General features: G+C 42.2%; 1 protein-coding gene across 4 annotated transcripts in view; it reads left to right on the top strand.

Moving 5' to 3' along the window:
- The window catches only part of SAMD8 (sterile alpha motif domain containing 8), a 46229-nt gene extending 23497 nt beyond the window's left edge, over positions 1–22732 (top strand). For 2 of the 4 annotated variants that reach the window (XM_081913751.1, XM_081913750.1), the window contains exons 3-7: positions 9172–9758; positions 13846–13941; positions 14709–14826; positions 16804–16954; positions 19336–22732. In XM_081913751.1, the coding sequence (XP_081769877.1) occupies positions 9181–9758; positions 13846–13941; positions 14709–14826; positions 16804–16954; positions 19336–19640 (1248 nt within the window). In that variant the 5' untranslated portion in view covers positions 9172–9180 and the 3' untranslated portion in view covers positions 19641–22732. Of the gene's footprint in view, positions 1–898; positions 1029–3771; positions 3795–9171; positions 9759–13845; positions 13942–14708; positions 14827–16803; positions 16955–19335 lie in introns of those variants that run through there. The other 2 variants (XM_081913749.1, XM_081913752.1) reach the window with 2 other exon arrangements.
- The last annotated feature ends 1224 nt before the right edge of the window (positions 22733–23956 follow it).

Raw genomic sequence — 23956 nt, 5'->3', positions numbered from 1 at the left:
ATAGAGTGGCTTGCCAAATTATTGGAGTACCACAATATATCCAAAATAATGGGATAAACTGGAAGGATCTTGAAAGAAAAGATAGACAGGGACTGGAAGGTGTTTAAAGGATACTTGCAAAACCATATTGAAAAATCAGAACTTCTATTAGAATAAACAAGTTCCGTTTTAAATACTGAAATACTAAATAAGATGGATAACAATGTGTAATAGAAAAAGAAGCATGAAATTAGGTTAAAGGTGTGTGAGAGAAAGTAATAGAAGTGGAAAGAAATTGCAATTGAGTAGATTGGAAGTCTAACACAAAGGTGGGGCGAGGGGTGGTAGATGGTGCTGGGAAAAGGAATTAAAAATAATAATAATACATGTGCCCTTAAGGTAAGACGGGGAATATGCAGGAGAAATGATATGGAGGAGATATGGAGGGTGTTTGTCGAATTTGTACTGTTAAAACGGAAAGCAGGTAAAACCATCGCGAGGTGTTGAAATTTTGGGAGGTTGGATAGTTACAATGGAATGGTCACATTTTTATTCTTATGTATTTATAATTATTACTTTGTCAATAAGGAAAACAAATACCAAAATAGATGTATTGCACCAGACTGCTGTTTATTTGCTTTAAGCCAAGCATATTTAATACTGTATAATTACAGGCTGCACGCGAATCCTCCGCGGGTTGGTGACGTGGGCGTGGCTCCCGCCGGCCCCGCCCACTCCCCCTTGCCGTCTCGTCCCCTTGTTTGTTTGTTTTTTTCTTGCGGAAGCTGCGTCAGTGCCTGGCCCCGCCTTTTCCGCTACGTGGCCGCGCCCGGTTGGTGAGTGGGTGGGCCGGTTGCCTGGCAGGGTCGAGCTGCTCCGCCGTCGCTGCCGCCGCAGCCTCCCAGCCGCCTCAGTCCCAGCGGCGACCCCTCCGTGCGATGGCGAAGGCGCACCGGCGGCGGCAGAAGAAGCAGCAGCAGCGAAGCCCTCGGCCTCTGCCTGCCGACACGTAGCGGGGCCGCGTCGCCCGGCGAGGAGGGAGTTGGTAGGTTCCGGCTGGCTCGGCCTCGCCGGCGCCAAGGCGCTTGCGAGGGGAGTTTCGGCTTCTGAGGGGTGTGTGAAGGGGAGGCGGCGGAGGCGGGTTTCGTTCGCTCTGCCTTTAGCCACGGCTGCTGTGTGGAGCCGAAGGGAGCTTCCACAGCCGGGAGCAGTCTACCCTTCGCAGGCTCAGCTGCTGCTTCTCCAGAGGGAGCCGAAGAAAAGGGGTGGCGGGTTCTAGCGATCGGGGCGCGGGCTTTCCCGTTTCGAAGGATTTTATATTTTGAAGGTTGCTGTCGTTCCTGCAAGATTTCTGATTTTGAAAAATGAAGTTAGAAATTTATTTATTGGGGGAGTACAAATAGGTAGCCTTGCTTAAGGGTGCAAAGTAGCCTGCTAGCTTACTTTTTTAGTTGTTTTGTTAATATTGTTAACATGGATGGTAATTGTTTTCTTTGGGGTTTGGGGTTGTTTTACCGATGATTTGTTAAGTATTCTATACCATTTATGCTGTACAGTATTCGTAAAGTTCCATTAGTTTATTTTTATCTTTTGTTTGTAAGCCGCTTTGGGGTTGATTTGAATAAAAAGTGGCCTTGAAGTAGAATCAATCAAAATAACATTGTCTAAGGGTGCAAAACAGCCTGGTCTAAGGCTGCAAAAAAGGCTAATGTAGGGGTGCAAAACAGCCCTGCTCCAGCACTTGGTGGGGGTGGTTATCTCTGCCTTGCTTCTGAGCTTAGACAGGTAGGCTGGATGACACTTTATTATTTTTATTTATTTATTTTCATTTGTTGAATTTATATACCGCCCTATACTCTGAGGTCTTGGGGCGGCTCACACAATAAAATCAGAATATAAAACCACAAAATGCATAATCAGAAGAAAAACAACAATAACCCAATAACACCCCCCCCCAAAAAAAACACACCATCCCAAGCTTTAAAAGTCTAATCCAGCAGGGTTGTTTTTCATACATATATATATTTTTTTGCAGAATGCGTAGCTTTAAATTGCTCGCTGAAGAGCACCGTCTTCTCTGGGAAGCAGCCTTTCCAGGGCTGCAAGGATGATGTGATCTTCTACCCAAACTTAAATGTTCAACATGCTGTTTCACAACATGTGCTCTGACTGTTGCATTTTGTACTCTACAACAGCCTGTACTGTATTGGCATTGGAAGTTCAGTAGGTTTGGGACAAACTTCATGTTGCATGAAGCTGTTAAACAAGTGTTGCAGGAATCTTTTAAACTGCTGTTTGCAGTTGCAGAGGCATTCAGAATTGGGGTGGCAGAGAATATGAAGGGGTTTTACCCTTTTGCTTTAAACCAGGCTCTAGAGGAAAATTGCCTTCCAGCTACTATTTGGCATGGGAGGAGAGCTGCTAGTAGTGCCAGCAATCAATATTGTATCTTACTGGAGTATTTTCATAAGCTGTAAAAGCTTTTGTTCTGTGTTCTCAGGCTGCTGTAAAGGGAGGTGGTGAAAGGGCTTTAAAATAATTAGAATAACAGGGCTGCAGGTGAGTCCTGCAATCTTCTCTGTAAGCAAGTCTTGCTGTGTCCTGGGACAACTCCTAACTAACGTGAGGGTTTATGAACAATATGTGCATTATACTTCACTGCACAAGTTGATCTTGCAAATATTCCAATTTTCTTTAAGAGAGATAAAGTATTGTGTAAAAGTGTTTCTATTTTTCCCCATTGAAAAAACAGGGGGAAACCATTTCCCCCTCATTCTTCATATCTTATTCCTGCAGGAGAGATCAAATTGCAAGATCATATCCATACTGCTTTAGTTGTTGTCACATCTGCTTTTTTGTTTTTATTGATGCCTAGTAATTGTTTTAGTAGCAATACTAGTAAATGCCTTTCCAATAACTTTGTTAGCTTTCTGTGTTTGTATACTTTTATGTGCTGGGGAACACTCTAGAATTACTTGAAAAGTAAGCATGTATTTTTCCAAGTAACGTTGTTGTGTGTCTACCAAACAGGTGACAGAAGCTTTAAAGGTAAAGGGACCCCTGACCATTAGGTCCAGTCGTGGCCGACTCTGGGGTTGCAGCACTCATCTCGCTTTATTGGCCGAGGGAGCCGGCGTACAGCTTCCGGGTCATGTGGCCAGCATGACTAAGCCGCTTCTGGTGAACCAGAGCAGCGCACGGAAACGCCGTTTACCTTCCTGCCAGAGTGGTACCTATTTATCTACTTGCACTTTGACGTGCTTTCAAACTGCTAGGTTGGCAGGAGCAGGGACCGAGCAACAGGAGCTCACCCCGTCACAGGATTCGAACTGCCGACCTTCTAGGCTCTGTGGTTTAACCCACAGCGCCACCTGCGTCCCTGACAGAAGCTTTGGGTTACTATAAATTTCCTTTAGATGCCTTTTGCATTACTTGGAACTGTTGTCGTTGTTTGTTCTTCAGGTTTGCCGAGTTAAGCTTTATTCCTCTCTTCAGATTTCCTGCAAGCGTGGTGCCAATGTAAGGAAAACGTCTGGCAGCTTTCTTAGCAGAGAATCGAGGAGGCATTCTCAGCTTTTTCCTGTTGTGTGAAATGAGGAAAGACCATGCAGTTCTGCTTGCTCTAGTCTAGTGTATATCTGCCTTGCTGTTGAGCTGATTCAGCCTGCGAATCATTGCCATATATTATTCAGTAGACCTGTAGGATGCTGATGATTAAAGCACAGCTATTACATAAAAGTTGGTTTTTTGTTTTTTCCCCTTTGTAGAGTAGGGGAATGTATTGATGTTGCTGCTTATCAGTATCAAATTCTTTGGTAATGTATTGATTGCATTATGCCACTCATTCACACTCGTAAAGCATTTAACATTTAGAATGTAAACTTAGATTGTCATTACAACAGTCAGCAGTCCTAAGATCAATTTTCATTGAAATATGTGTGCCTACGCTAGTGTTTCTTCCTGGAGTAAGTAAACACATTGGCACTTGTCATGAGGACCAGGAAGGCAAAGAAGTGTGGAAGCTTCCACATACTTAGCCCTTGGAGTAGCATTGGTTAGTGAACTGCATAAAAATGACATACTCTATGAAACGCACAAACATTTATGTACATTTGGACAAGTGGCTTTTCATATACTGTATACCCAAGTAGACATTTGTTGTGGACATTAACTTGTTGTGTCTTTTGTTTGACCTGTCCCTTAATGTTTCTTAATCCTTCAACTTGCTTGCTGTTATTTTGCTTGTTAAATGGTGGTCCTCTGTTAATATAAGGTCATGGGAGTAATTCAGCTATCTAGAGTTGGCATATTATTGCTTCAAACAGGTGTGAGAAATCAAATGGTATCATTAACTTTGAGAAATTGGAGGGATCGAGCTTTGTTTCCCTGCCAAGGATTTCTGTGTATTGTGCAGCATTCCCCCTTTTTTATCAGCTGGATGTGAAAAGTTTTGAAACTTAGATAGCTTCGGGTGTGAACGTGCTCTCTTTCTACAGTATATTGGCAAGCTCTCCCTCTGCAGGAAGCTCAATATCTTCTTTCTCTTGAAAGCCATGTCAGATTGGATATCTTGGTAACTAAATATAAAAGAATGATCAGTGTAACCAACCAGTGAAGACACACAATCCAGTTTTATAGCACAGAATGTACCTTTTAACTGACCTGAAAATTCAGGTATAACTTGTGTCATTTATATCTATTTTATTAGCTTGCCTTGTAACATCACTGTTAATAAAAGCAATTTAAATAAGTAGACAAGCAAAACACCCAAAGCAGCAGTCATGTACCCATTGCAAATGGCCTGGACCCTGCTGAATAAGGTTAAAAGCCATAGGTTGCCACCGACATATATCAGTGCAGTTATTACAGCATTTTGGAAGGAAATATCCATGTAGGTCTCTAATTTTTTATTGGAGGGAGGTGAGGTGGATTTGATGGCTTTAATATTTTAATATTGCTAATATCTTGAATTCTTACTATTGCTCTGCTCAGAATGGCAGCCTAGAAATAGTTTTAAAATAAAATAGTTGGGCATATGGAATCTCCATCAAAGAAAATCCCTAAATAGAGGATGTTTAGCCTAAACCCTCCACAGATCTCATAGGAATTCAAATAAATTCAAAATCTGGATGTTTTGGCTGCCATAAAATAAAATTCGGAACCTTTCCCAGGTTGTAGCTGTTACATGTCTACTGTATATTTGAAATGATTATAATTGGTAGCCTTACTGCTAGATGTGACTAGTCCCAAATGATGACTAAGCTTGATAGATACCGTCTCTGATACTGTAATCCAGTTTTAATTATTAGAAACCAAAACTAGATAGAAATTCTTTGGAACTGTTTGCAGTTTCTTCTATCTGAGAGCTGGGGGATCACAAACCTTTATGGGAGCTAAAACTCACAATACATGATAAGTAGAAAACATTTGTGCCTGTCCTCCTTTGGCTTTTTTTCTTTTGATTTGTCTCTTTGCTCCTGTGTCTTTGTTTCAAGTGTAGTTATGAATATCATCTTGGGAAAGGTGGGCCATGTATTGCTTGAAATAGCAGGGCAGGATGCCTACTCCCCAGAAAATTTATTTGAAAGAGCAAGCCGTGGTATTTACCCAAGTAGCCAACATGAATACCACAGTGTATCTTCTGATGTCTGTCTAGATGTAGTTGGTTCTACTTTGAGGTACTGGCTTAACCCTTTGTAGAACCCAGCAGGTAAAACTTGTTTGCAGGTGTCACCAACATGGTTTCACCAGGTCCACACCTACCTGCAGAGTGCTTCCCTGGCATCCACAGAGTCCTTTTCCCTCACTGAAATTAGGCTTAGAAGAAGCATTCTGTTGCAGTCAGTAGAGCAGGCTATGGTGTAGGCTTGGTCACATGTATTTCCCATGTTTCTCTGGTTTGCAACCAGTGTTCAAAGCTCCCCTTGTTTTGGTGCATTTTGTGACGGGGAATTTCACTAGCGTGAGCAGTTTCTGAACTCTGGGCGCAGTACTGCGCCTATGATTTCTAATTAAAACTGCAGAGTGGAAGGAAAGGAGTACTTTTTTCTGCCTCCCCACTTCCAGCTACACTCTGAAGACTGGAGAAGAGACCCTCTTAAGAATATTAGGGGGGTGGGCAGGGGAAGGACTAGACCATGTGAAAAATGAACATAATATTTTAGCTGCTGTTCATTCATTTTCAGCTTTGTATTCTTATTAAAAAAGCATGCCTAGACATTCTATTTCTGCGCCCATAACCTAGATTTAAGGTGCCATTTAGCTCCTAGCTTTCATATCTCAGTTTCTAACACTGCAACTGCTCATGGGCCTAAGAGCAGGAGTTTCCCTCGTTTATTGTAATGTCTCTGGTTTACAGTACAGATTGACATCAACTATTTTTTTACTGTTGTGTTTGTTTCCTCTGGAACAGTAGGAAATATTTGTTAACCGTTCCTTAAACAAGATTTGTAATATGCTTTGAGTGCATGTTCTTGTAGAAATGTAGGGTATAAATTAAACAGCAAAGCCCTGGTATAGAGCTACTGATAAAAAAATTATCTGGGAAGTCCATTGAGAGAGCATGATTTCTTCAGTCATTTGACCCTCCCACCTTTCCAATGTTTGGAATTCACTGTGGACTTACTCCCAAGTACAAGACTTATCACATGTGACCTTTGATGTATGAGCATATGTATGCTTGATCAGCATTGTGAGTGACTCTTACTGTGTGAAAATTGAAGGATGGTGCTCCTTTTCCTGCTTTGCCAAGCAAAGAATCTGTTGTCTGACATCTCTTCTAAAGGAGTCCTAATTCAAGCATTTGTGCATCAAGAGCATTTGTTTGGTCAACCCTTTAGGTATCTGTCTTCTGATTTTTTCTGAAAAATCTTGAGAATAATCATCTGGTGAGTCTGTATTTTATTTTTCTTCAAACGTTTGTCTGCTTTGGTTGACTTAAGGATTAGGATACAGTGGTACCTCGGGTTACAAACGTAATTGGTTCTGGAGGTGTGTTCTTAACCTGAAACCATTCTTAACCTGAAGTGTACTTTCACTAACGGGGCTTCCTGCTGCCGCCGCCACGCAATTTCTGTTCTCATCCCGGGGAAAAGTTCGTAACCTAAGGTACTACTTCCGGGTTAGCCGAGTTTGTAACCCAAAGTGTTTGTAACCTGAGGTACCACTGTATTTTTACAATCAGTTTTTTCTGTGTTCAGGCAAGAAAATGTTGAAACTCAGTTTGCAATGTCAGCAGAAAATGACAAATAGATTCTTGGTTAAGTGAAACATGAATGTATCGAATCCGCTGGATGGAGTGAGCTCCTGTTGCTATGTCCCAGCTCCTGCCAACCTAGTATTTCGAAAGCATACCAGCGCGAGTAGATAAATAGGTACAGCTGCGGTGGGAAGGTAAACAGTGTTTCCGTGAGCTCTGGCACTCGTCACGGTGTCCTGTTGCGCCAGAAGCAGTTTAGTCATGCTGGCCACATGACCCGGAAAGCTGTCTGCGGACAAACGCCAGCTACCTCGGCCTGAAGCAAGATGAGCGCTGCAAACCCATAGTCACCTTTGACTGGACTTAACTGTCCAGGGGTCCTTTGACTTTTTTTTACCTTTACATGAATGTGCAAGTGATCTTCTGAAGGCTTGAGATTGTGGAGTTTTTGTTTTGTTGTAATTGTTATTTTAAGTAAGTAAGTAAGTTTCTTAAGTAAGAATCTACAGATTTCTGTCCTGCCCTTAGCACCATCTAAGTTTTCATGGCAGTTTCATGGCAGTTAGTTTCCACATGCAGATCATCCACACTAAAAAAGAAAGACCTTACTCTGGTGCTGCCCATGAAAGTTCATTCTCTTGAACTTAGAGCAGTGTTCAAAACACCCATTGTCCTAGGTGCATTTTGCAACAGTGAATTTCATTAGAGTGAGCAGTTTCTGAGCTCTGGGCACAGTACTGCGCCAATGATTTCAGATTAAAACTGCAGAGTGGAAGGAAAGGAGGACCCTTTTTTCTGCCTCCCCACTTCCAGCTACTTTCTGAAGACTGGAGAAGAGAACCTCTTAAGAATATTAGGGGGGTGGGCAGGGGTAGGACTAGACCTTGTGAAAAATGAACATAATATTTTTGATGCAGTTCATTCATTTTCAGCTTTTTCATTTTATTCTTGTTATTAAAAAAAGTGCGCCTGCACATTCCGTTGTTGCTCCCATAATCTAGGTTCAAGGTGCCATTTAGCTCCTAGCTTTCATATCTAAATTTCTAACACTGACTTGGAGACATTATTGTAAAAATGGCATGTATTTTTCTAAAAGTTAACAGACACTGAAACCAGAATCGGGGTATACACAGGCTTATGCTATCTCAGAAATGCGCTTAGTTTTCTGTCCTACCACCATGGCTTTCCAATTCTTTTGACGCTTTTTCTTGACTTTTCTTTTTTCTTATGTATTTTGTGTTCTCATTTTCTATTTTTCTGTTGTGACCCATCCTGTGATCTTCAGATGAAGCGTGGTATACAAATTTTCTAATTACTAATAATAGCAATAGTAATACTGCAGAACTATTAGAGATGGGGTGGGTAGAAAAGAAAGGAGGAGATGCTGTCTGGAAAGGCAAAACACGGCACAGCAGAGGACCTCCTAGTTGGAGATGTGCCGTTCCTCCATAGTGAGGAAAGGGCACATCTCTTTTTAATGGCCTGCATTGCCTCACATGGTCAACTTCCTCAGTGAAGTCAGGGATCAGAATGAGTTGGGTTTGACACTTTTACGTAATATATCTGGTTCAGAAATAACTACTTGCTCAAGATGAGTAACAATTGTCCTGTGACTAATTGGCCGGGAAAGTTCCTTTCAAGTGGGGGTCAGGGGAGTACAGTTCTTCCACGTCATCAGTATGCCACCCATTGTTTAAGAAAGGTGTGGGTGGCTGGACAGGCCAGAAAAAATGCTTTTGTAGGCGAGTAAATTGATTTGGAATACAGTTTGTCCTTCCCAAGCAGACAGTCTGGTCACCAGTTGGGCTCTGGGCTGTAAAAATTAAATCTGAAAAGGGTATTCAGGAGCAGCTGAATACAATGTAATTTTGTTACTTCATAGGAAAGTCTGTCGGAAGTACATTTTAAAGCTATATCCCAGAACATTGAGAACTTGGTGCTATAATGATGTGGGCACTGTCTTCTCGGTCTTTAAAACATCTGATTTTTGGCAGGTAGAGAAGATGGAAGGCAACAGCCAGCTTTGCATTCAGCGTTGGTCTACCAGGCATGTAGCCAAATGGCTGAAGGAAGAAGGCTTCTGTGAGTATGTGGACATTTTGTGTGACAAGCACAGATTAGATGGAATTACATTACTGACGCTGACTGAATACGACTTGAGGTCTCCTCCTCTGGAAATCAAGGTTCTAGGTGATATCAAACGGCTCATGTTGTCAATTCGCAAGTTGCAGAAGCACCACATTGAAGTTTTGGAAGAGCTTGGTTATAACAGTGATAGCCCCATTGGTTCCCTGTCGCCTGTGATTGGCTCCCTTCAAGGAACAGACTGGTTTTGTAATGGCGAGGTTCAACGGGATTGTGATGACTGTGAGCCTGTTGCCGATTTGAACGCTGATCAGTATGCAAATGGAAAAAACAAACATCCTACGCGAAGACTGAACCCAGAGTATTGGAAGACAGCTTTGAGTTGTATATATGTTTTTATTGTGTTTGGCTTCACATCATTTGTCATGGTTATCGTGCACGAGAGAGTTCCTGACATGCAGACGTACCCACCACTACCAGACATATTCCTAGACAGGTAAGTGCTTTAATCTGCTTAGGAAAAAGTGCTAAAAATCAGAATTGCTAAACTCTTGAGGCCAAACTAGGTGTTTTGCAGAATTTGGCGTTGCTTCTCCCATTCTTAATTTTTTTAAAAATATATTTTTATTTCACAAAATAAGAATTTATAAAATTATTCCCCTACTTTCCCCCCCTTTTTCATGAAAGTATGTGCTGTAAGCAACTTTACCGGCAACCCCCACTACCTTTGGGGAATTCATTGACCAGCTCTTTCCCACTTTTTTGTGAAAATACCTCAAGGTCTACGCAAATCCATGAAATATGGGAAATGGCTAGATCACAACATCTGCACTGCTTTTCCTCTCCCTGGATTCAGAGGCTCATAGTGCACTTGTCCCCAGTTCTTTGGCTAGCCATGATGCATGACGTAACTGTCTGTGGCCTGATTTGCACGTCATGATAAGCCACAGTTCGTCTTAAAAGAATGGTTTAATTAAATGCACCCACAACACCCTCCAGACTCAGACCCAGTCACTGAAGCTGTTAATGGTTTATTGTTTCACCTGAACCCATAGCATGGTTTGTTGGCTTGTTTCAGAGAAGCCATGAAAGGTAAGCAACAAATAAACCAAAGTTTGCCCTTGCTTTATTTCTGTCTTATCATGCGTGGCTTGTCTGAAACAAATAAACCACCGTCCATTTTAAGATTACACCGCAAGAAGAAGAAAGTGGAGTTTTCCAAAACCATTTTATAAATGCCTCCAAAACACTGAGCTGCCCTACAGCAGTGATCTCAAGAGCTGCTGGGAAATCTTATGCATTTTCCTGCTGGGAGGGAAGAATGTAATCTGTCAGCAAGAGCCCTTGGTCCTCTTAACTGGTGGCTGGGGTGAAATTGTCCTTTCTATATACACAGCGCATTATTATTGACTTTCGGTCAAGAAATGTAACATTTACAAAATTTGATACTAAATGCAGGCATTATTTGTTTTAAGAACTGCTTTTAAAAAAAATCCCTGCAGGGAGCAAAAAGAGAAACTATTGAATGCTAGATATTGTTTTAGAATAGAATTACTGTCATCAGGGCACCAAGGAAGGATTCAGAGTAGAGACAGTAATCAGGAAAACAAGGTCAGAAGATTACAATAGTCATCTCAGTGACTGGCCTTTGTATTACCCTTTTAGCAGCAAAGGCATGTGACTGCAGAATAGCTTCGACTGAAGCAATTGCATATTGTTGTGGTGTTAGAGTGCACATATTCTGCCTCCAAGAAGTATGGGTTGTGGGCAGTGATTCCAAAAGCACTTGAAAACAAGGCTAGAAGGTTAATAAACAAGATGATAATTTGCTTGGAAAAATTCGTTTTTAATGATGAAAGTGGAAGCGGGAGACGTGAGGGAGTCCACAATAGAATGAAAGGATGTTATGAAACCTATTCTGTTTGTTAAATATGTATCTGTAAAAAATCTTAATAAAAATTTTTATAAAAAAAAAAATAGAAGGTTAATACATAGACTTCATGGGCCAGCAAAAAAGCCTAAACTTTCCCATGATTACCATTTGCTGAATAGTAGATGGGATAACAAGAGGGCAAGTGGCTGAATAGAAGAGGAGCTATTATTGCAGATTAGGTCATCAGTAGCTCTGATTTTAGCTGTTAAACTTATCTCTTGGCTCTCATTCCTTTGCAATGTTCCTTTTTGTGATTAGAGGATGTTTTGAGTGATACATTGGTATCTGTTCCATTCTGTGCTTTTTAAAAACAATCTTTACGGAAAGAGCATTTTGAAATGCTTACGGCTGTTTACCGGCAGTGTTTGAAAAATTAAGTGTTCTTTTACAGCCCACAGTCACCACATTGCTTGGGTTTTATCTTAAAGCTTTTCTAGAATGCACAGTCCCTATCTGGGTGTTGTCTTAAAAAAACCTTTTTGTTGTCAATTTACCAGTATTGAAAGGCTGAAGATTTTATCTAGGTAAGTAGTTGTACCTGCTCTTCCTAAGTCCTATGTGGCTGAAGGACAATAAGCTGCACTCTTTATTTGATTTCATCCTGCTAGCAGAAGGCAGAAAGCTTGAGAGGAAGGAACTGGGAGAAGTGGGGGGAGCACCGCACTGCCGAAAAGGTTGAGTGAGCCCCCTCCCCACTTTGTGTCACGCACACTTCTCCAGAGCCTGGCCAAAGTTATCCATGCTCTGGTGACCTCCAGAGTAAGCTGCCATAACACATTACATGCGGGGCTTCCTTTGAAGGCTGATTGGAAACTGCCAATTGGAATTGGCTGCTTAAAGTGGAACAATGGTGCTTCACTGGCTCCTGTTCTGTTTCTGCACACAATTCAGAGTGCTCGTGCTTATCTTTGACATGGCTTGGGATCCGGATATTTGAAGGGTTACTTGTTTCTGTGTGTGTCTGCCCATGCAGATGTCAAGTTTGGCTGCTCTTGTCTGGATGCCCTAGCCGTGGGTGGTAAGGAGGTGGTATCTGAGGGCAGAGCCTCCTCAGTTTTGGCACCCCGCTTGTGGAGTGTTCTCTCCGGGAGCTTTGCCTGGTGCTATTTATCGCCTTCTGATACCAGGCAAATACTTCCTTGATTTCTCAGAGTTCAGAACTTGATTCTAGTTTTGTGCTGCCAGTGACTTTCTGTTCTTAGTGGTCCTGTTAGTTGGACCCAGTGATGTTCCATTTCATAAATATATTCATAAAAATGAATGAATGTCAATGACAAATACAATATTGAACAAGCTTAGCTGTTTCAAAGCTTGGCTTTTTTTCTGAATGGAAGTAAAATACTGTATGTTGGATTGGATCACTTTCTAGGGCATCAAAAAAATTCTGGTGTGAATGGAACATTTTCCAATGTAAATTACCTTGTTCACATCAGCATAATATTCATCCTCCTTGGAAAATCCACATTACTATTCAGCTCTTTTTAGGTACTTGTCCTCTTGATTTTCTTATTAGTTGTATGCATTCTTAGCCTCCCTGCAAGTATGTGCATTGAAAGGGAAGGTTATCAATTTGTAAAATAAGAGGATGATTGAGTGGTAGAATGAGCTGGTGATGGTAAAGCGTTGAACTGCTGTTAAATGAAGTAACAGGCATGAAATACATTCATTAAATGGTGGACAAAATGTGAAGGACAAGAAGGGAGCATGTAGAGAAGTAAATGTGCAGACGAAATGGGCCATAATAGTAAAAGGAAAATGTATACTCAGCTTAGAGAAGAAAAGATCTTGCAGGAAAGCACTGAAGTTCAGAAAAGACAGCTGATTTGATTGTGTGATAAAGCATCTTTAGCCCTAGTAAACAGTGTTCAGATATAACTGCGGAAAACATAGCTTTGAGGAGCAGGCAAGCTTAGGTAGCTGCTCCATTAAAATGTATGGAAATTTTGATTTTGTAATTTGGCAAAAGAGCATTGAATCGAATTACCTGGCATTTACTGTTCCTCTCCTGTTGAAGAGAGTGATTATGCTTAGGATGCAGACATGGAAATTGGAACTGTCAGATATTACTTGCAGACTTTCTCTTTTTGTAGATACGTGGTGTGAATTTATGGTGTCAGGCGAGGTTTCTCCCTCCCTTTCTTCCCCTTCCCCAGCGCTGCGGAGGCCGGCTGTCTCCCAAGGCGGGGCCCCCTCTTGGGTAGGATAGAACAAGGGTGCCTTTGCACTTTTAAGATTACTAGAACAAGCCTCTGCTTTGTCTTGTGATCAAATTCCAAAAAATTGTTTGTTTCAACAGAGCAAATTTAACCCATTGATTTTAAGGCTGCAGAAGTTTCAGTAAATGGTTCTGCTGTTTTGCTTCTTGCTGCTTCACTTTCCCCAGTTTTAGAGCAGTAAAGCAAAGCTTAAGAAGGGTAAGATACTAAACTGCAGAAAAACGTGAGCTTTCCGGCAAATGCCAAGTTGGTTTGAAACCAATCAGCTAGAAATTATGCTGAGTGTTTAGGTACATAAACAATAGTTTCAGTTTTAAATCAAATGGGTTTGGTGGGGTTTTTTTGGGGTAAGGTCATCTGCATTTATTTTGCCCAGAAATTGCACATGTCAAAGTGGCACATAGCATCTTGATTTTTCTTTCCTCCATTTTTAGTGTTCCTAGGATACCGTGGGCTTTTGCCATGACTGAAGTATGTGGTGTGGTTCTCTGCTACATCTGGCTGCTCGTTCTTCTACTTCACAGACACAGGTATAGTTCAGTTGCCTTTATTTTGGAAATTGCAGACAACCTTGTTTGAAGATCTTGTGTGTATCTGTCGTGTGCTGCAGTTCCGGAGAAAAATAGAAAGAGACTTGATTCCTCATTAAGAGGGAATACTAAAGTCCACACCATGCAAACAAGTAGCAGGTTGAATCCATGGCTGCTACTCCACATGTTAAGAGGTTGATGTGCAACAATGGGGATGGTGGTTCCATCACTTGAGCAAGTGGTTTGGTGGTATGAGAAAATGGTGTAGCACGTTGCTTATTCCCACTATTTTGGTAGTGCTTAGCATTGCTGTGCAGAGAGATGGCAGAGCGAGACCCCCCCCCCCAAAAAAAACTGTGTTTGCTAGCACACTGCTCACTCACATTAAATCACAGCTTGTTTTTAAGTGGGGTGAGAACTTTTCAGTAGCATGAACCAGCACATTTCAATTAAATTTTATGTTTTAAAGCCATGGTTTAATGTAACATGTGAGCCATGTCAATACAAAAGCTTGAATCCTAAGAAAAGCTAAGGAAGCTTCCTGAAGTAAAGGTTACTGTTTTATCCTCCTCATTGCAGCCATTTGTATCTCTGAAAAATCTCTCTAGAGGGTCATTGCAGGGGAGGGGATTCCTGAGCATGTTTTGGGTGGGCTGCTGAGACAGAGGAAGGACCTGAAAACTTTCCATCCCAGAACTTCCTTAAGTTAGCATCTTTGCATCCAAGCCCTCCATTAAACAACTCAGTCTTTTTCTGCTTTTTTCTAGGTCGATCCTTCTGCGACGGTTATGCAGTCTTATGGGGACAGTGTTCTTGTTGCGTTGCATTACAATGTTTGTGACCTCATTATCTGTGCCAGGCCAACATCTGCAGTGTTCTGGAAAGGTAAGCAACCACTTGCCCATCCCAAATTCTGAGGTTTATTTCTGCATTGGCCACAGCATTGAGACAGAAGTAAACTTAGGACAAACAAATTAGAAATGCCAAATGGTAGCTACTTGTCCATCTAACCTGATATTGTCCACTGACAGGCAGAGGGTCTTGAGCAAAGGTCTTTCACATTGGCTGCTACGTGATGCCTTTAATTGAGCTGGCATGGATTGAATGTGGGGTCTCGTGCAGGCAAGACATGTGCTCTACCACTAAACTAGGGTCCCTCCCCAAAATTCAGCCCTGCTATGTTGAAATAGAAGGGGAAGAAATGGAGGCAGTGAGAGATTTTACTTACTTGGGCTCCATGATCACTGTAGATGGTGACAGCAGCTACGAAATTAAAAGACACCTATTTCTTGGGAGAAAAGCAATGACAAACCTAGACAGCACCTTAAAAAGTAGAGACATCACCTTGGCAACAAAGGTCCGTATAGTTAAAGCTATGGTTTTCCCAGTAGTGATGTATGGAAGTGAGAACTGGACCATAAAGAAGGCTGATCACCGAAGAATTGATGCTTTTGAATTATGGTGCTGGAGGAGACTCTTGAGAGTCCCATGGACTGCAAGAAGATCAAACCTCTCCATACTGAAGGAAATCAACCCTGAGTGCTCACTGGAAGGACAGATCGTGAAGCTGAGGCTCCATTACTTTGGCCACCTCATGAGAAGAGAAGACTCCCTGGAAAAGACCCTGATGTTGGGAAAGATGGAGGGCACAAGGAGAAGGGGACGACAGAGGACAAGATGGTTGGATAGTGTTCTCGAAGCTACTAGCATGAGTTTGACCAAACTGTGGGAGGCAGTGGAAGACAGAAGTGCGTGGCGTGCTCTGGTTCGTGGGGTCACGAAGAGTTGGACACGACTAAATGACTAAACAACAACAACATGTTGAAAGCAGGTTGTTGAACTTGCTGCAGTAGCCTGATAAAGTACCAGAATGTGCCTTTCTCTTTAGCCAATTTAGGCAACACGAGTTCTCTGGAATACTCTCAATATTTACATGTTAAGGCAACAAATTCTAGTGTAGCCTCGGCCTGGTACCATCCACATAGTGTTGGACTGCAACTCCTGTCATTCTTGTCAATGGGCCATCCTAGCAGGGGTTTATGGGAGTTGCAGTCTTGAAGACACCAGGTTTGGGAAGTCTGAAATACTGTGTAGCATAAGTTGAGTGGGATGACTACATCATAAAGACACAGAGTAAGCTAGATAGCTCATCCTGCCTCCTGGACTAACGGAAGTAGAGAAATGAACTGATCCCACGCTATCTACTCCAGCCTTGAATCAATTCTGTTTTGTGGTATTCTGCAAAGGTCTCACACAATCATAAATCTCTTCTCAGCCACAAGCTCACTCAGTGCTCTTAGCAAGCTAAGGAGAGGGTGAGAGATAATACTAACCTACCCTACAGGGTGTTGCACAGAATACTGAGAGAATGTATATGGAGCACTTTAAAATGCTTAGGTAAATGCTAAGTCGTTCAATATTGATAAAGCTGTATTCATTTTGAAAATAGAACAGAGTGTTTGAAAGAGCAAGGTCTTTGAAAGTACATCCTTTCTAACCTGAGTATATGTTACTCTGAAGATATATTATATAAGTGTGTGTTTAGAGCATGATGCATTCAGGGGCAAAATGTGAACATGTATTTTTAGGCTGAATATCTCTAAGGAGGTCAAAACCTGGTGCTTTCCTTGTGGGAAGTAGGGAAAATCCTGGAGACTTGATGTTTGGTGTGTATTTTTAAGTGTAGATGTAAATAGACCAAATGTACAAACAAACAAAATGAACTGTGTTTCAGTTACCTATGGAAGCCATTCTATGTGAACTAGGGGCAAATTCAGTGCTGTTCTAAAGTTGGTAGATCGTTTCAAGTATTCTTGATGTGTTCCTTATTCATTTATTTGTTTTGCACGCTCCTGTTTCTAGTTGTATGGCAACGTGTGGGCAAAACTTCAGCGAGCCTTTGCAATCTGGAGTGGGTTTGGCATGACGCTAACAGGAGTACATACCTGTGGAGACTACATGTTCAGCGGCCATACGGTTGTCCTAACCATGCTCAACTTCTTTGTCACTGAATGTAAGTACAGCGTTGAAATGGCATCATGAATCTAGTATGTCACTCCTTTTTTTGCATCTTGATGTTGTGAAATATTTTCCAACATAGCAGGTGAAGGCTTCAGTGAAGGGAAGACAGGCATTTGTGGGGGACAAAAGCTGCCTAACTGGCAGTGGGCTTTGTGATTGACTGGGTTATTGTGGCTATGAATGCTCAGAGATCTGTCATTCCTGTTTAGAAAGTGAAAGCAAAGCAAATTTCAGTTTCACCAGACTTCATGATCCGTGTACTGATGTTGCATTAAAATAATGTTTTATCGTTACAAAGGATGATGGAGATTTTTTACTTTCTGCGTTCAGTGCTTAGTTGGCGTCTAGCAAATAAGTAAGCTAGTCAAAGAAAAGACACAAGGCCATATTAGAATCTAAAAGACACCAGGAAAGAGGAGTGGAGGAAGAAAGTGTTGCGGGGCAGATGTCTTAAAGCAGTGTTTCCCAACCGGTGTTCCGCGGCACACTAGTGTGCCGCGAGACGTTGCCTGGTGTGCCGTGGGAGTCACTAAGGCTTGTGCGGGCAGACACGTCTCTGGCCGCGGGCGTGTTTTGTGTGTGCGCTCGTGGGGACGCCGGAGCCGCCTTGCTTGTGGGTCGGGAGCTCCGTCGGAAGAGCGCACTCCTCGGTGTCTCTCTCTCTCTGCCTCCGCCCCGCGGAAAGCCTCTGCCTAACTTGGGTCTCCTCGCTGGCGCTGGCCACGCACACTCACTCCGAAGTAGGACACGGCGCCATCTCCCCCCCCCCCCCGTCGAACTGCAAAGGAGAGAAGAGGCTGGGCTGGGAAGCGGAGGAGCCCTCTGGATCCGCGCGAGGAGGAGGAGGAGGAGAACGCAATCTGCACGGACGCTTAGAAAACAAAAAAAGAATATGGGGGGGGACATGCTCGTTCTTAAGCTGGGCGGGGGAGTGTCTGTGGATCGCGGCGCCCACCCGCAGGAATCTCTGCGCGCGGTGCATAATTCATGGGCAGAAGGTTACCTATTCCTTCCCGGGCGGCGGGAGCAGCAGAGCGAGCGAGAGAGAGAGAGAGAAGCAGGGAAGCGCCTCCACCCACCCCGCGCCCTCCTTCCCCCCCGTGCGCACGCTTGGGCTCCGATCACGGGAACGGACGGGGTGGGGGGATGGACGGTGGCGCTTAGCCGCCTCGGAGCCAAAGGGGGCAGCCGCCCGCCCGCCTGCCTCCCTCCGCCGTGCGTGCGTGTGTGATGACTGCCAGCTTCCAGGGGCTGCCGTTTTGTCACTGGTGTCACTGACGCGGGAGGGGGAGAGGCGCGCCGTTTAGATGGGCAAAACGGCCAGGAAAAGGAGGTTTGCACAAGCATTACGGAAGTTGCACCCAAGGTGATTGCGGGGCGGGGTGTAGTTTGAAGGACGATCTTGCTTTCGGGGGCCCAGGAATTTCCCATCTGCTTGCTGTTGGCGGGAAGGGGGGAGGCTTTTTGGAATCAGCCAGTCATTTTAAAGTGCTTCCCGACAGAGACAATTTTTGGGTCGGGAGGAAGGGGGGGCTGTGGCCCAGGTTGCGCACTGAATAAAGTATTTTATAATTTTTCATATTTCTGTTTACTTACTATTTCATAATAAAGTAATTATAAAATACTTTCTTTGTGTTTATTTGATTCCTATTAAAGAGAGTTACTTTATATATAGTCAATATAGGCACAGAGTTAATTTTTTAAACATTTTCTAATGGTGGTGTGCCTCGAGATTTTTTTCATGAAACAAGTGTGCCTTTGCCCAAAAAAGGTTGGGAAACACTGTCTTAAAGAATGCAAAGTAACAAAGTAACAAGAAGGCAAGTTATTAAATGGCCTTTTCAGCTCAGTGAAGGCTAGGGCTGGGCAATAAATTGTCCAAAACCGGTTTGAAATCCATATTGTGATATTGGTTTCATAATTTTTGACCTGTCTATATATTGTGAATCGTGTGTGTGTGTGTGTTTGCTATGCAAAAATCCCAGTGTGGGGGACACCGGGAAGCCAGCCAACTCCTCTGCATAGCTCCATCCTTATTTCAGACATTGTGATACATCAGTATATCGTGATGTTTCGCTGGGGATGTATCACAATGTTGAAAACCAGATAATGCCCAGCCCTAGCAAGGGCCATGCTGTCGTTCCCTTTATGGAAGGAAATAGGAAGAACCTTGAAGCAGTCCTTGGTCCTCTGGCTGGTGTCTGGCATTCTTCCCTTACCCTCTGCAGCCATGTGGAAGCTGACAGTAGCAGAAGACGATAGCTAACCTTCCTGATTGCTCCTAGTTGGCGGTCAGTCCAGGGCACCCCTTTGTCATTTGATAACAAAACCTGATAAATTGTGATTGGCTGAATGCTCTTCTCTCTTCCCTAGATACGCCAAGAAGCTGGAATTTCTTGCACACACTGTCCTGGGTGCTGAATCTCTTTGGGATTTTCTTCATTTTGGCAGCCCATGAACATTACTCCATAGATGTCTTCATTGCCTTCTACATCACCACGAGACTATTTTTGTACTACCACACGCTGGCGAATACAAGAGCCTATCAACAGAGTAGGAGGGCCAGGATCTGGTTTCCTATGTTCTCTTTTTTTGAATGCAACGTAAATGGCACCGTTCCAAATGAGTATTGCTGGCCCTTCGCAAAGCCATCAATATTGAAAAGGTTAATTGGCTAAAGAGGACTGGTTTGAATTCACATCTGTGTGAAGTCTTTTCGATTAACTTTCTACAGGAACAGCTGCACAAAAAGGGTATGTTATTCACGTGCAGCAAGGTTACAAGGCACCGGTCGAAACGCAGCAGAGTTAAGTCACTACTTGTTCTTCGGCATTCTTTAACGTCTGGAGAATTTTGAGCTGTCTTTGGATGAAGGAAAGACAATGGATCTATATAATATCAAGTGCAACCTATTTAGCTGTCTCAAACAAAAACTAACACGTGTCATACCTTTAAAATAATTGTTTGCCTAATGAGAATAGGGTGCATTTTGGGAGGGGAAATCATGAGAGGGAAACACACCCTGACGAAAAAAGGCCCCAAGGCCTTTAGTAAAAGAAATTGTGCCGTGTGACACAAAGTTTCTGTCTTGGTACCCAAACGACAACCGTGAACAGAGCTTCATTGACTTGGAGCACATGACTTCATGCTATTGTACCATCCCGAGGTTTTCCTTGTTTACATTTCAGTAAATCGGTGAGAAATAAACACCTTATCTTTTTTGAAATGAGGTTGACTTAGCTTTAGTGCCACAACTCTTTCTTCTGAACACAGTATTAAACACTAACAAAAATCTCTGCATGCTTTTAAAACACTGCTCTTAGAAGAAGAATACCATAAAATTGGGCAAGTAGCAGACGGTGTCCCATGAGACAATTGAAAAGTGTGGTGGTGTTTGTATTTTGTTTGGGCAAATGACAAGGTTTTGAACAGTGGCTCTGAGAAAGTACATACAAATCATTTTTCTTTGCCCATTACCACAGTGATCATAAGGCTCCATGTAGCGTTGGCAGATGTTGAAATTTCATTGGTTAGCTGAGAAATGTTGGATAGTGTATTCATTGAATGTTTTCTTCGTATTCTTAGTTCTTGCAAGTTAAACTACCTTAATCAGCTTAACCTTTGTGGTAGATATCACTTTCTTCAGAGAGTGTTCTTATGGTCGTGAAGAGAGCTGGAGCTTAAAGTATTAGGAGTCCTGAAAGTGTAGCACTTGGCAGTCATGAACACACAACATTTTTCTGTGAAATATAACTTGGATAAGTTGCTCAGGTTTGCATTTAACCACCTAAGCCATCTTTTGTAAATGCTCAAAAAAGGCCACCTTAGTTTAAAACGGTAATTGTGATTTAGCACATGGATTCAAGAATGAGTTTGAAATACATAATTTCAGAGTAGGTAGTTTGTGTTGATGCTGACATTGCTTTTTCAAATGGCCATGTAAGCTTTTCCAGACTATCGCAGGAATTCATTGGAACATTTCCATTCAATACACTTAAGTGTCTACAACACAGAAGATCAGCAGCTATCTTGTTTGCTGGAAATCTTTTGAATAATTACACTGAATTTTCAGGTAGAAGTTATATGATGCAGTGTTGTCACTGGCAGCCAGTTATGTCCTTTCCCCAGTGCCTCTTCCTGGTAACTCAAGTGAACCAGACCTACAAAGTATATATTGCTCTTCTAGCCGAGAGCTACTACTAGGTTAGCTCTAAAGAGAGAAGTAAAAGCTGTCAGGTTTATTGCCTTTGTTTAAGAGCGCGATAATAGATGGTGTAAACATTCCTTTCTGGTTCTCTGTAAAACACTGCTGCACATGGATTAATACTTATATGCAGAAATGCATGGGCCAATGTGATGAATTAGAAATAAGTGTAGTTAAATTTGCAAATCTGCAAATTAGAAGTAGCTGCAATTATAGAACTGCTGTTGTACAGCTTCTGGCTTTACTTGATCTCGTCACAGTATTACAATATTTATACACTTAAATGACCACTCCAGTATCTTTACGTGCCACTTGAAAAGGGAAAAAAAACCATTGTTATCTCGGAGCATGCCTTATTATTCACAAACTGCACATTATTGCAGAGTCAGTAATTCAGCTGAATGCATTTTGCAGAAACGTTCCTTTTTGCTTTGGCTTTTAAGGTGCACAGGATATGTTCAGAATTGCTAGTATGCACTGACAGGTGTCTGAAGATCTGGGCAGCAGGTAGTCCAGAAGTATACATAATAAATGCACTATGGTCATCTTTTTGTCACCAATATAGAGGCAGACTCTGAGGTGCTTCTACCAACTGCAGTGGCAAACCGTCCCGTTCTTCCCACCACGCCCCCAGTCTTTGCTGCATGGGGAAAGGGGAATTGTAGCATCCTTTGAAAGCACGTACGGTTGGTTGCTTAAAGCAGCTCTCAAAATGCAACTGGGAACTCACGACAGAGACAGCCTCTCCCTAGGTTTACAGATTCCTTTTGGAAAGGAAAAGGGCACATCCGCAACAGTGTGTTTGAAAAGTTTACAGTTCAGGTCTACATTACATTGCAGGTTGTACAATATTAAACTGTCTGTTCAAGGGAAAACAATGGTTTCCATCCGGTTATTGTTAAGAGCCGCTGCTTCCTGTAGGACTTGACACGCAGCGTCATTCTACGCCTGTTTACTTGGATCAATGTTCTTCATTCTAACAGAGGTGGTGCACTTGGGCCATGACACCTAAGGCTGACTGAAAGATTGCCCCGTTTTTTTATTTTTAAACCCACACAGACAACCAGAACGTCAGGAAGGGGAGGCTATTAGAACCCTTTTCCCTGTCCTGCTAGTTTACAACCTCCCTTAGAGCAAGGCCTGGGTTCAGTGGGACTTACTTGGAAATATGCGTAGAATTGCAGTCAGTTGTGACGCAGATTAGATAGATGTACTTCACACGATGATTCAGATAAGAGGTGAGCAGAATATTAACCAGAACACCTTGGCTCTTGATGTAGTAAGTAACCCATTTACTTGAATAGTATTTAGTATGAAATACATTCCTTCCCCTCAAAATAAATCTTCCTAGAAGTCGTTTTGTGGACTACATTTGCACTTCCAAACTAGCCATCCTAGGGGTTATTGTACTTAAAATAGTGATATAATACCTGGTATACCTTCCTTGGTTTAATTCCACATGTATTTTCCATGGGGAGATGCGTCACATCAACCCTCCCAAAATGTTCCCATTATGGAGAGTTATAAGGTATGGAATTCTTATCATTTCTGTTTTGAATGTGCTTTTTCTTTTTCTTTTTTTTAAAAAAACAAAACCTCTTGAAAAGCATTTTGCACTTGTCATTTATGTCAGACTACAAAGTGGCACTGGGGTGGGGTTTTTTTGTTTAGTGTATTAGTGTATGGAATGGTGGTGGTAAAGGAGACAAAATTCAGAGCAAGGCATCTGAAAGATTCCAAGCAATAACTTGCTTTGCCCACTTTTTGGTTTGTAGTTTTGTGGTCTATACCAAGTGAGATACGTCTACCTGCCTTTGGTACCAAATGATGCCCATCTTGAAATGCTGTGACTTGATACAGGCGGTTGATAAGAGTTATCCTTAACACTATAAATTGTAACTTGATGAAGGGTCCCCCCCCTCAAATAAATTTTGGTTTATTTCCCTGATACTTAACTGTGAAATGGATAAACCAGTACTATACTCAAACTTTCCCACCCCCAGTATAGAATTCATTACTCAATCTGTAGTGTGCTAATTTTAAATTTTTATTTGCAGAAATCAGTATATTTATATACCCAGCTATCCTTCAAATCACTTACTGGGAATAACTCAGTGTACAGGAAAGGAAAGCACAAAGTATTAATGCAAAGGAATCAGAGGAATAAGTGTTGACTTATATAACAGTGTCGTGCCTAAAGACACTGTGATGAAATTGGGATGTGTAAAATAATAATAATAATAATGCATTTTTTTGTTTAGGGACTGGGGACATCTTTGCATGGTTTTGTTTTGTTGGTGAAGTCCTAAACTGGCAAATCTGAACTTCAGAGTAGATTGCAGAGCACAGTCTGGAGATGTCCCTAGACATCTTTAAGCCTTTCTGGGTATACCAAGATGACCTAATATCAAGGAATTCATTTCCATTGTAGTGGAGGCCTCTGCTTGTCTTCCAAGAGACCCGACATGGCTTGAGATTCCGTTTAAAAAGGGTTTAGTTCTACAGTCCTATTTCTGTCATACAGTAAATGCACAGTGTAACCAGGGAACGAGGAGAACAAAGGCTGGTTGAACGTTCTTGACTTGGTGCTTGGCACAGACTCATTCCTTTGGATCTCTTTCTTGCCCCAAGAAAACATAGTGTTATTTGAAGGCTTGAATATTCCTACTACAGAAATGTTTGAAGCACAGGTGTGTAAATAAAGGCGGATTTTGCTCAAATTTGAAACCTGATTTAATTTATATTTTGTATTTGTTGTATTAAGCTATTGAAACATTAAATAAAATCTAA

Source organism: Podarcis melisellensis, assembly GCF_964234715.1.
Source record: "Podarcis melisellensis genome assembly, chromosome: 5".
Classification (NCBI taxonomy): Eukaryota; Metazoa; Chordata; class Lepidosauria; order Squamata; family Lacertidae; genus Podarcis; species Podarcis melisellensis.
The sequence above is the reverse complement of the archived record's forward strand: the minus strand, read 5'-3'. Positions and strand labels throughout refer to the sequence as shown.